Source organism: Netta rufina (genome assembly GCF_964035555.1).
Source record: "Netta rufina genome assembly, chromosome: 39".
NCBI lineage: Eukaryota > Metazoa > Chordata > Aves > Anseriformes > Anatidae > Netta > Netta rufina.
This window is the reverse complement of record NC_140163.1, coordinates 102,391-115,139: the sequence shown is the minus strand read 5'-3', so window position 1 is coordinate 115,139 and position 12,749 is coordinate 102,391. Positions and strand designations below refer to the sequence as shown.

The 12,749-nt window shown below is 58.6% G+C and overlaps 2 protein-coding genes across 2 annotated transcripts in view; one reads left to right on the top strand and one right to left on the bottom strand.

Annotated features, from left to right (window-relative positions):
* Positions 1 to 2,849: 2,849 nt before the first annotated feature.
* LOC311220730 (solute carrier family 22 member 6-like) lies at positions 2,850 to 10,073 on the top strand (the record flags this gene model as incomplete). Its single annotated transcript, XM_084304284.1, has 10 exons — positions 2,850 to 3,227; positions 3,322 to 3,425; positions 3,954 to 4,108; positions 4,622 to 4,790; positions 4,878 to 5,001; positions 5,535 to 5,644; positions 6,208 to 6,422; positions 6,736 to 6,844; positions 7,522 to 7,725; positions 10,004 to 10,073. 10 exons carry the CDS (start codon positions 2,850 to 2,852, stop codon positions 10,071 to 10,073), a joined length of 1,638 nt encoding a protein of 545 aa, XP_084160410.1.
* A 672-nt stretch (positions 10,074 to 10,745) lies between these two features.
* DPF2 (double PHD fingers 2) overlaps positions 10,746 to 12,749 on the bottom strand; it is an 8,083-nt gene continuing 6,079 nt past the window's right edge. Inside the window, exons 5-6 of the mRNA XM_084304283.1 lie at positions 12,448 to 12,490; positions 10,746 to 12,283 (exon numbers count right to left, since the gene is read on the bottom strand). Coding sequence (XP_084160409.1) covers positions 12,207 to 12,283; positions 12,448 to 12,490 — 120 coding nt within the window. The 3' untranslated portion in view covers positions 10,746 to 12,206. The remainder of the gene's footprint in view (positions 12,284 to 12,447; positions 12,491 to 12,749) is intronic.

Sequence of the window (12,749 nt, the reverse complement as noted above, 5' to 3'; positions counted from 1 at the left end):
CCCCAAGAACCTAGCTGTCCCAAGCACAACGGTGTCCCCAAGAACAAGGGTGTCCCCTAAAACCCAGCTGTCACCCAGAACCCAGCTGTCCCCAAGGGCCATGGTGTCCCCAAGGGCCATGGTGTCCCCTTGCAAACAGGGGTCCCCATGACCCAGGCACCCACTATCCCGGCACCCAAGGCCCCCTCTGCTCCAGGTGCTGAGGATGTGTGCCTCTTGCTTCCCCTGCACCCTCCCTCGGACCCGTCCCCGTCAGGTCCCCCCGGCCTCCGATCACTTCCCCACATCCTGGCTGTGCTTCGCTGCCTCCCGCTGCCCTCCTGCCCCGGGGTCCAAGAGGTCCCCCCCACGGATCCGGTTCAGAGACCCCAGGACTTTGCCCCAATTGCCAGGGCAAATCAACCACCGTCGATGGCAAAAACAAGCCTGGGGAGGAGCTGAAGGGGTCCCTCTCTGCTGGGGATGGGGGCTTCCTCGGTGAGGAAGAGGATGGAGAGGATGGGAGGTCCCCGGGGAGACCTTGGGCATCCCTAGGCAGGGATCGGCGCGACTGGCACCGGCGTTTCCGCCTGATGAACGGCTCCACTGACCCAGAGCAGGATCTGGCCCCGAGGAAGTCAAACGTTAACTGGGGCCAGGGTGGCTTTAAATAGAATCGGGGACAGGGACGGGGATGTGGCCATGGGCAGCCGTGGGGCCAAGGGGTCGTAGCCGCTGGCGGACGGATCTGGGAGCAGGATTCGGTGCTGGAAGGGAGCTGGATTCGGTCAGGAGGGAGCTGGAGTGACAGGGAGGTGAGTGGGTCGATAGAGATCAATACGCTGATTGGGATGGAGAGACCAAGGGACTGGGTGAGAGAGATGAAAGCCCACAGGACTGATCAGCAGGGAGAGAGACACCGATAGGCTGAGCCACAGGAAGATTATAGGTCAATAGAGTGAGTGATGGAAAGATTAAGATTATAAACTGATCAATAGACAGATTACATTCATCACATTGATCAAGAGAGATCGATGGATTGACCGATAGAGAGACAAAATAGAAATTAAGGTCAATCTATTGGTCAATAGAGAGATTATAGGCCAAGAGTCTGAGCAATGGAGAGATCAATAGATTGATCAATAGCTAGACTATAGCTCAAAAAATCGACCAATAGCAACAGAGTTGTCACTAGAATGAGACTTTACAGCCCAGTGCATTGATTGATTTATGATGGGTGGGTAGATCAATCACAGACAGGACAATAGAAGGATTAAATCTCAATTAACTGACAAATAGATCAATTATAGATCAATAAATTGATCAATAGACTAATGGGTTGATCAATAGAAACATAAATACTGATAGACTGATCAATAAAGAGGGAGATCATGGACCAATTGATATTTGATAAATTATAAATAATAGAAATATAAAGATCAATAGCGAGAGAAAGTGAGACTGATCAACAGGGAGTCCAACAGATCGATCAATAGAGACAAGGGGAGATCAACAGGTTGATCGATAGACCATGCAGTCAATAGATTGATTGATCAGCAGATAGATCAATCACTTGACAGAATAAGGAGTCGATATGAGCTATGGGCAGAGGGACAGGAGGACACAGCCTCTGGAGGGACAATGGGTGGCACGGTCGGGTGCTAAAGCCATTGATTAATCAATTGATTGATTGACAGAGGGATGAAGGAAGGCTGGGGGAAGAGAATGGGAGTGGCAGAGAGAGGGAGGGACGGACAGAAGGAGGGACAGACAGAGGGAGGGACGGAGGGACGGACGGAGGGACAGTGGGTGGCAGATCGAGACAGAGACCGAGGGAGCAGCAGAGAGAGGGAGGAGGGTGAAACAGCAGCCAGCAATCAATCAATTGATCAATTGGGATCCATCATTGGAGGGCCAGAGCCACTGGTAGGACAGGTGGGTGATAAAATTGATCGATCAATTGAGTGATTGATCGCTAACATGGCAGGGAGGGAGGAGGAGGAGGGAGAGCAGCAAGGAGCAGAGCCGACAGGGAGAAATAAATAGCCAGTGATCAATAGGCTGGCAGATTAGTGGGCAGATCAATTGATCAGATTGTTAGACTGATGAATTGACAGACTGATAGATCAATAGACTGATGAATTGACAGAGGGACTGATCAACAGACACCTTGATAGATCAATAGAGCTTGAGAGCTTGATAATGACACCGGTTGGTTGTGATTGACAGATTGATACACAGATAGATTGGTCAATTGATACTGACTGATCGATAGAGCAACTGATAGACTGATAGATCAATTGATAGACTGATCACCAGAGAGCCTGATAGATCATCAGACAGATTGGCTGCCAGATCGATAGGTCAACTGATAGACCAATAGAGAGACCGATAAGCAATATATGGACAGATCAATAGATGGACAGATCAATAGATGGATGGATTGGTAGATCAATGGACCAATCAGCAGATGATCCTCCCTTGATCTGCCCCCCCACACCCTGATCTTCTCAACCACCCCTCGGTCCATCCCGCTGCCCGTCCCGTGTCCCTCCATTGGGCTGTCCCTTGGCGCACCCTTCTGTCCATCCCTTGGCCCATCTTGGTCCTCCACTGTCCTTCAGCCCCTCGGGCCTTCATCCTCAGCCTCCCTCCACCTTCTCCTGGTCCCGTCTTCACCTTGTCCCTCGCCCCTTCCTCCAAACCACCCCTTGGGTGTCCTCCTCCACCCCTCAGCCCTTCCTTCACCCCTTCCTCCATGCAACCCCTTGCCTGTTCTCAGCCGTTCTTCATCCTTCCTCCAACCGTTTCTCCTCCTCCCACCCCCAGCCGGTCCGGGGACCCCCCCCAGCTCCATCCCTCGTCCCGCCATGTCCTTCGTGGAGCTGCTGGCCCGCCTGGGCGGGATGGGACGCTTCCAGGTGACCTACGTGGCCGCACTGGCCTTTCCTCTGCTCATGCTGGCCAGCCACAACCTTCTGCAGAACTTCACCGCCGGCATCCCCGAGCACCACTGCCGGCCCCGGACGGTGGCCAACAACAGCATCGGCGACGTCCCCCTCTTTGTCACCATCCCCTCCGATGACCACCACCACCCCCAGCGCTGCCGCCGGTACGTGGAGCCCCAGTGGCACCTCTTGGAGACCAACGGCACGGCCAACGGCACGGCCAATGGGGCGGCCACCGAGCCGTGCCACGATGGGTGGACCTATCACGACGGCGTCTTTGCCCACACCATCATCAGCGAGGTGAGGTGCAGACTGGGGGGCACTGGGGGGCGGGGGGGAGGACACACAGGTGTCCGTTGACCCCCTCCCCATGTCCTCCCCCCCCCGGTGGCAGTGGGACCTGGTGTGCGAGTCCAAGAAGCTGCGGCAGGTGGCCCAGTCCATCTACATGGCCGGGATCCTTCTGGGCTCCGGCCTTTTTGGGGTCCTCTCCGACAAGTATGTAGCTGGCCTGCTGCTGTACTGGGAGGAACTGGGAGGAACTGGGAGTAGGGAGGGCGGACAGGCATGCGCAGGGACATCCTTCCTGCCTTCTGTCCCGCAGTGTCCCTGTTTCTCATCCCAGTATCCCCGGTATCCATATTCCCCATTCCAGTCTTCCCAGTGCTCTAAGTCCCTGTCCCAGTGCTTCCAGCACCCCATGTCCCCATCCCACCACCCTTTGTCTCCATCCCAGTGCCCCATGTCTCCATCCCAGTGCCCCATGGCCCCATCCCACCACCACATGTCCCCATCCCACCACCCTTTGTCTCCATCCCAGTGCCCCCTGTCTCCATCCCAGTGCCCCGTCTCCATCCCAGTGCCCCATGTCCCCATCCCAGCATCCTCAGTGCCCTTTGTCCCCATACCAAAGCACCATAATCCCAGTGCCCACTCCCCCTATCTCAGTGTCCCATATCAGCATCCCAGCAACCCATACCCTCCCATCCCAGTGCTCCCAGTTCCCCCAGCGCCATGTCCCAGCAGGTTTGGTCGCCGGGCGCTGCTCACCTGGTGCTACCTGCAGCTGGGGGCAGCGGGGGCCGGCACCGCGGCTGCCCCCACGTTCGTCATCTACTGCCTCTGCCGCTTCCTGGGGGGCCTGGCCATGGCCGGCGTGTCCCTCAACTCCGCTTCTCTCTGTGAGCTGGGGACCCTGGTGTGGGTTGGGTTCCACCACCCCTGGGAGGGACCCTGGTGGCTGGGTTGGGTCCCAAAACCATTGACCTATGGGTCCCACCACCACTGACCCATGGGAGAGACCTTGGTGTCCAGTTCCAGCCCTACTACCATTGACCCATTGGAAGGCCCCTGGCGTCCACATTGGGTTCCACCACCATTGACCCATGGAGGGCCCCACAAACCCCTCTCCAATCCCAACACCCATGGGACAGACCTCGGTGTCCAGTTCCAGCCCTACTACCATTGACCTTTGGGATGGGTTCTGGTGTCTGGGTTGGGTCCCAAAACCATTGACTAATGGGAGGGACCTTGTTGGTTGGGTTGGGTCCCACCACCCTTGACCATGGGACAGACCTTGGTGTCCACTTCCAACCCCACCACCATTGCCCCTTGGGAGTGCCCCTGGTGCCTGGGTTCGGTCCCAACACCAATGGGAGGGACCCGCGCGCCCAGATGCTGACGGTGACCCCCAGGCATGGAGTGGATCCCGACGGAGGCGCGCGCGGTGGTGGGCACCATCAACGGCTACTGCTACACCCTGGGACAGTTCGTGCTGGCGGGCATAGCCTTCGGCCTCCCCCACTGGCGCTGGCTCCAGCTCGTCGTCTCCCTCCCCTTCTTCTTCTTCTTCCTCTACTCCTGGTACGGGGACGCGGAGGGGAGGCTGGGAGGTGGTGGGGGGCACGACGCGGGGGTCCCCGTCTCACCCCTTGTCCCCCTCCTTCCCAGGCTGTTCGTGGAGTCAGCCCGCTGGCAGGTGATTTCGGGGCGACCCGACCTGGCCCTGAAGGGGCTCCGCAAAGTCGCCCGCATCAACGGGAGGAAGGAGGAGGGCGATAAGCTCAGCGAGGAGGTGATGTCCCTCCCAGGCCTCCCAGATCCCATTAAATCCCTCCCAGATCCTCCCAGGCTCCCCTCATTCTCCCCCAGATCCCCGATTTCCCCTCTACCCATCCTAAACCCACCCCCAGACCCCCCTTATCCCTTCTAAATACCTCTGCCCCCCCCACTTAGATCTCCCTTAATTACCCCCTGATCACCTGGATCCCTCCAGATCTCCTGGATCCCTCCAGATCTCCTGGATCCCATTTCCCTCCTAGATCTCTTCAGATTTCCTGCTTGGATTCCTCCTCCCCCCCCACCCCCCATGCCTCATGTCCCTCCTAGATCCCCCCAGATCCCTCCTAGATCTCTCTGATGCCCCTCTAGATCCTCCTGGATCCCCCCCAGCTCCTTTCTCTGCCCACTACATCTCACGAGATAGCCCAGACCCCCCCCCTAGATCCCTTGTATCCCCCAATAGATCCCCGTATCTCCCAGTAGGTCCCCCCTAGATCCCTTGTGTCCCTCCAGATCCCTCCTGATCCCTTGATCCCTCTCCCACAGGTGCTGCGGGCGCTGGTGCAACGGGAGCCCCCGATGCCAGGGGGGGCCCTGGCCGCCCTGGTCCGTACCCCTGGGATGAGGACAGTCTCCTGCGGCGTCTCCTTCGTCTGGTAAGTAAGGTCACCTCAAGCCCAAAAAACACCTTTTGGAATGAAAAAAACATCCTTTAGGGCTCAAAAAACCACCTTTTGGGGGTCAAAACCCATTCTTCTGGGTTCAAAAACCAACCTTTAAGGCCCAAAAAACAACCTTTGAGGCTCCAAACCCAACCTTTAAAGGCTCCAAAGCCATTTTTGGGACTCCATGCCCATCCTTTGGTGCTCAAAACCCAACCTTTAGGGCTCAACACCTGAACTTTGGGGCTCAAAACTCAACTTCTGGGACTCCAAACCCAACTTTGGGGGGCCTAAAACACCTTTTTTGGGACAGAAGCCACCTTTTGGACCTTAAAACCCAACTTGGGGTTTAAAACCCACCATTTTTGGAAGCCAAAAGCCACCTTTTGGCGCTCAAAACCCAATTTGAGTGTCTAAACCATGTCGGCAACACGCCTTTTTGGGGGAACGATACCCAACTTTTGAGGCCAAAGCCACCTTCGAAGGCCAAAGCCTGCCTTCTGGGCACTTGGAGATGCCTGGTGGGTTTTGAGTTGAAACGCTGGGTTTTTGGGCAGGTTCTCTACCAGCTTCGCTTACTATGGGCTGGCCATGGACCTGCAGGGCTTTGGGGTGGACATCTACCTGAGCCAACTGGTGTTTGCGGCGGTGGACATCCCAGCCAAGCTGGCCTCCGTCCTGATCATCAGCGGTGCCGGGCGCCGGGTGGCCCAGGGTGCCTCCTTGGGGCTCGCGGGGGTCTGCATCCTCGCCAACATCGTCGTGCCGACGGGTGGGCGCCGGGACGGACGGACGGACAGACGGACTGGGGGAGGGACAGAGAGACGGATGGAGGGCGGTGGGGTGGAGAGGGAGGGGGTGGAGGGTGGTGGGATGGAGGGGCGAGGGGATGGAGGGTGAGAGGGTGGAGGGCAAGGGCAGGGAGGACGGTGGAATGGAGAGATGGAGGATGGTTGACGAACGGTTAGAGGGGTGGGGAGAAAAATTGGAGGGACAGAGGCTGGAAAAAGAGAGAGACGGAGGCCAGGGACTTCCAGAGGTGGGGGTCTGGGGGTGGTGACCCCCCACCCCGTGGCCGTCCCCAGAGCTGCAGACGCTGCGCATGGCCTTCGCGGTGGTCGGCAAAGGCTCCTTGGCCGCCTCCTTCAACTGCGCCTACATCTTCACCGGGGAGCTCTTCCCGACCGCCATCAGGTGGGCAGCAGCCCCCCGTGGGGCTGCCTCGACACCCGAGACCCCCACCCACCCACCCACCCACCCCTCCATCCATCTGTCCGTCCCGCATCCCACTGCATCCGTCCGTCGGTCAACGAATCCATCCAAACTTCTCTCTGTCCACCGTCAAACCCTCTGTCCGTCCGTCTGTCTGGCCATCCAACAACCTCTCCACCCGTCTCTCAACCCATCCATCCATCCGTCCATCTGTCTGGCCAACCATCATCAAGCTCTCCACATCCGTCTGTCCACCCAACCACCTCTCCACCCATGTCCGTCTGTCCCTCCAATAACCTCTCCATCCATCCATCCATCCATCTGACCAGCCAACCACCTCACAACCCATCCGTCTGTCCGTCCAACCGTCATCAAACCCTCCATCTGTCCATCTATCCCTCCACCCAACCACCTCTCCACCCAGCTGTCCGTCTGTCTGTCCCTCCAACAACCCCTCCACCATCCCTCAACCCGTCCATCCATCCGTCTGTCCGTCCAACCACCTCTCCACCCATCTGTCTATCCGTCTGTCCATCCAACCATCACCAAACCCTACGTCCATCCGTCCCACCACCTCTCCATCCCTCCATCCATCCTCCATCCGTCTGTCCGTCCGTCCGTCCGTCCTCCCGCCCACCCTCTCCCTCTCCCCGGCGCAGGCAGACGGGGATGGGCCTGGGGGGCACCATGGCCCGGGTGGGGAGCATGGTGGCCCCCCTGGTGCGCATGGCGGCCGACGTCAGCCCCGTGCTGCCCCTCGTCATCTACGGGGCCGCCCCCATCATCTCGGCCATCGCCACCTGCTTCCTGCCCGAAACCCGCAACGTGCCCCTGCCCGAGACCATCAAGGACGTCGAGAGACGGTGAGGGGTCCCCCCGGGGTCCCCGTCCCCCCTTAGGGTCCCCTCGGGGTCCCTGTCCCACTTTGGGGTCCCCCCGGGGTCCCCGTCCCCCCTTGGGTCACCCCCTGGGGTCCCCGTCCCCCCTTAGGGTCCCCTCGGGGTCCCCGTCCCACTTTGGGGTCCTCCCGGGGTCCCCGTCCCCCCTTGGGTCACCCCCTGGGGTCCCCGTCCCCCATAGGGGTCCCCCCAGGGTCCCCGTCCCCCCTTGGGTCACCCCCTGGGGTCCCCGTCCCACCTTAGGGTCCCCTTGGGGTCCCCGTCCCACTTTGGGGTCCCCCCGGGGTCCCCGTCCCCCCTTGGGTCACCCCCTGGGGTTCCCATCCCCCCTTAGGGTCCCCTCGGGATCCCCGTCCCACTTTGGGGTCCCCCCGGGGTCCCCGTCCCCCCTTGGTCACCCCCTGGGGTTCCCATCCCCCCTTAGGGTCCCCTCGGGATCCCCGTCCCACTTTGGGGTCCCCCCGGGGTCCCCGTCCCCCCTTGGGTCACCCCCTGGGGTCCCCGTCCCACCTTAGGGTCCCCCCGGGGTCCCCGTCCCCCCTTAGGGTCCCCTCGGGGTCCCTGTCCCACTTTGGGGTCCCCCCGGGGTCCCCGTCCCCCCTTAGGGTCCCCTCGGGGTCCCTGTCCCACTTTGGGGTCCCCCCGGGGTCCCCGTCCCCCCTTGGGTCACCCCCTGGGGTCCCCGTCCCCCCTTAGGGTCCCCTCGGGGTCCCCGTCCCACTTTGGGGTCCTCCCGGGGTCCCCGTCCCCCCTTGGGTCACCCCCTGGGGTCCCCGTCCCCCATAGGGGTCCCCCCAGGGTCCCCGTCCCCCCTTGGGTCACCCCCTGGGGTCCCCGTCCCCCATAGGGGTCCCCCCGGGGTCCCCGTCCCCCCTTGGGTCACCCCCTGGGGTCCCCGTCCCACCTTAGGGTCCCCTTGGGGTCCCCGTCCCACTTTGGGGTCCCCCCGGGGTCCCCGTCCCCCCTTGGGTCACCCCCTGGGGTTCCCATCCCCCCTTAGGGTCCCCTCGGGATCCCCGTCCCACTTTGGGGTCCCCCCGGGGTCCCCGTCCCCCCTTGGGTCACCCCCTGGGGTTCCCATCCCCCCTTAGGGTCCCCTCGGGATCCCCGTCCCACTTTGGGGTCCCCCCGGGGTCCCCGTCCCCCTCTCCAGTTTGTCCCCGGTTTCTTTGTGGTAGATGGAAATGGGGGAAACGGGCGTTTTCGGGTGAGATTGTCTTCCTGGGAGGTTTTGGGGTGAGAAGGGCTGGGTTTGGGGTGAAAAGTGTGGGAAGGTTTTGGGGTGAGGACTGAAGGGTTTGGGGGTAGGAAATGCAGAAGGTTTTGGGGTGAGGATTGAAGATCTTGGGGTGGGAAAGGCAAAAGGTTTTGGGGTGAGAAAGGCTGGATTTGGGGTGAGAGGGTCGAAAGGTTTTGGGGTGAGGATTGAAAGGTTTGGGGGAGGGAAGAGTGGAAGGTTTTGGGGTGAGGACTGAAGGGTTTGGGGGTAGGAAATGCAGAAGGTTTTGGGGTGAGGATTGAAGGATTTGGGGATGGAAAATGCAGAAGGTTTTGGGGTGAGAAGGGCTGGATTTGGGGAGGGAGGAGTGGAAGGTTTTGGGGGTGGGAAATGCGGAAAGTTTAGGGGTGAAGTCTGAAGGGTTTGGGGGTGGGAAATGTGGAGGGTTTTGGGGTGAGAAGGACTGGATTTGGGGAGGGAGGAGTGGAAGGTTTTGGGGTGAGGACTGAAGGGTTTGGGGGAGGGAAGGGTGGAAGGTTTTGGGGTGAGGATTGAAGATTTTGGGGTGGGAAAGGCAGAAGGTTTTGGGGTGAGAAGGGCTGGATTTGGGGTGAGAGGGTCGAAAGGTTTTGGGGTGAGGACTGAAGGATTTGGGGGTGGGAAATGCGGAAGGTTTTGGGGTGAAGATTAAAGGTATTGGAGGTATGATGGACTGAGGATTTTGGGGTGGGAAACACTAAGGTTTTGGGGCTGAGATCAGATGGTTTTAGGGTGAGAAGGAGAAAAAGTTTTGGGGTGAGAATGGAAGGTTTTGGGGTGAGAAGGAGAGTAGGTTTTAGGGTGAGAATGGAAGGTTTTGGGGTGGGAAGGTTTTGGGTTGAGGACCAAAGACTCTGGGGTTGGAAGGACTGAAGCTTTTAGGGCCAGGACTGAAGGTTTTGGGGGTGGGGAGGACCGAAGTTTTTGGGGCAAAAACTGAGGGCTTTGGGGATTGCCCTGACCCCCCTGTCCCCCTCCCCACAGCGGGGGCCACCTGAAGGACGAGGACGTCACCGTCCCCCTGGGCCCCACCGGGACCAAGGACGGCGCCTGAGGGGCGAGGACCGGGGAGGGGGCGCAGGACCCCCCCCAACAGCCCCCTCTTTACCCAAATCCTATTTATTTCACCCCAATAAAGCCACGCCGATGGTCACCGAGCGCCGGCCTTTGCCCCAATTCGGGCGATTTCAGCCGCGGCCCCCCCTTAATCCCCCTCCCCACTGGGGGATTAAGACTCCCGTCGGGGTTGGCGGGTGGAAAAAAAAAAACCTAAACGGAGCGGTTTGGCCCCAAAAAGAGCAGGCAGCACAACCTCGGTATCAGCCCTCAGAGAAGCCACAACAACGCACCGAAATCAGGCGTTTTGCACCCAAAAGCCAGGGCAGCACAACCCGGCTAATCGGCCCTCAGAGAAGCCAAGCACCAGAAATGGGGTTTATTCACCCCAAAAGTAAGGGCAGCACAACCCCAAAATCAGGCCTCAGAAAAGCCACACGCAGGCACCTAAATGGGGTTTATTCACCCCAAAAACTAGGGCAACGCAACCCCAATACCAGCCCTCAGAAAAGCCACATCCAAGCACCTAAATAGGACTTTTTCACCCCAAATCCACCCAGTGGAACTTCATTCCCTCCCACCACAGCCCCCCACCCCACCAGGGCCCTGAAATCCCCCCTTTTTGCCCCAAAACACTCACAGTTCCACGTGGTTTTTTTTTCCATTTTTATTACGAAAACGAGCAGTTTTGGTGTCATTTTTTTTTATCCGGATAAGACACAACCGTGAAGCTTTGCCGAAGGGGAAAAAAACGGGGTAAAACCCACCCGTTTTGGGACATTTCATCATCCCGCCCCCCACCGGGGCGCGAAACAGAGGAAAACCACCCATTTTGAACCAAAAAGCCGCCTTTTCCACCTGAATCGGGCACAAAAAGGGGGGAAAGGGGAGAAAACACCGGGCTGGAGCTGCCTCCCCACCAGATTTGTGCATTTTTGGGTTAAGTGTTATTTTTTAGTGATTTGGGGCTATTTTGGGGCCTTTTGGGGTCAATTTTGGGCCGTTTTGGGCTGTTTTGGGTCAATCTGGGGCCGTTTGGGGTCAGCTTAGGCCTATTTTGGGTCAATCTGAGGCTGTTTTGGGCCAATTTGGGGCCATTTTGGGTCTTTCCCCCTCCCCGCCAGCTTCTTCTCCGTTGGGGGGGGTCCGGCCGGTGAAAATGGGGGGGTGGTGGTGGGAGGGGGGGGGTCGGAGGTAGGTTTTTAAGTAGATTTTTAGAAAAAAACAGGCACATTCAGTCTGCGGGACCCTGGGGGGGGGGGGGCAAGCAGGGGGGGGTCCCCAGCGCACCCCAAAAAAAGCACGGCGGCTCCTTCCCGGGGCGGGGGGCACGCCCCCCTCCTCCCTGCCACGTTTTGAGGGGAAAAGTGGCGGTTTTAGGACAAAAGCAGCTTCCCACCCCACCCCAAAACCAAACCCTGTGCAACCGGGACGGGTCAAGGGATCCGCAGGGGCTGGAAAACCCCAAAACGGAGGGGTTTTGCCCCATTTTGAGCCAGCCGGAGGAGGAGCACGGGGAAAACCCCAAAATGTTGGGATTTTGCCCCAATTCTGCGCTGGCTGAAGGAGGATGGCGGGGTGTAAGGCCTCGTCTAGGCAGGGGCCGGGAGGAGAGAACGAAAAAGAAAAATGGGGGGGGAAAAAATGAAATAAAAATAAAACCAGAAAAAAAACAAAACTAAACTAAAACCTCACCCCATCAGAATTGAAAAATTAAGGAAAACAACCCAAAAAACACAACCCCCAGCTGGCGCGGGGCCCCGAATTTGCCAAGAAAAGGGAAAAGCGGCGTTTTGTTCTTTTTTTTTGGCACGCCACTCCGAGGCGCTGGAGAGGGGAGGATTCGGGCACCTTTTGGGTGAAAAAGCCCAGGAATGGTGACGGGAAGGGGCAGCCCACACGTGCCGGGCCGGATTTAGGGGGAATTTACCCCAAAAATCCCTCCTGGGGGTCAGGGAGGCGGCGGTGGCTGTCCTGGAGGGCACCCAACGTGGGGGCAGCAGGATGGAAGGGAGAGAAGCCACCCCCAAAAGCGATAAAAAAAAAAAAACAAACCAACCCAAAATGGGGAAAAAAAACGTAAAATAAAAGGGAAAAAAAAAAAAAGGGAAAAAAGGGAAAAGCGAGGGCATCAGGAGTTGTTCTGGTTCTGGTAGATGGAGGCTTTCTCCTTCAGCAGGTCCAGACACAGGTGGCAGCTCCAGCTCCCTGGGGGCAGAAATTGGGGGGGGGGGTCACAGGGGGCTCCCCCCGCGCCCCTCATTAGGGGCCCGCGCTTCATTAGGGGCCATTTTGGGGTGAAAAAGAGCAGGTTTGGGGTCTCCGCGCGTCTCAGCAGCGGTGAGGGGTTCTTGCTTGCAGAGCCCCGTGACCTTCCTCCTCCTCCTCCTCCTCCTCCTCTTCCTCCTCGTTAACCTTCGAGCGAAGGCGGCTGATAATTAACCGGTTGATAATTAACCGGCCGATAATTAACCCTCTGCCATCGAGGTTTTGGGGTTTTGGTTGGAAATACCTTTTTTTTTTTCTTTTTTTTTTTTTTCTCCCTTCTATTTTTGCTTTGACGCCGTGAGTCAGCACAAAGCGGGAGGGAGAGGAGGACGAAGGAGCCTTGGGTGATAAATTTTGGGGCAAAAAACTGCTTTTTCGGGGTCCCTGCTGGAGCAGAGGAGCCTGG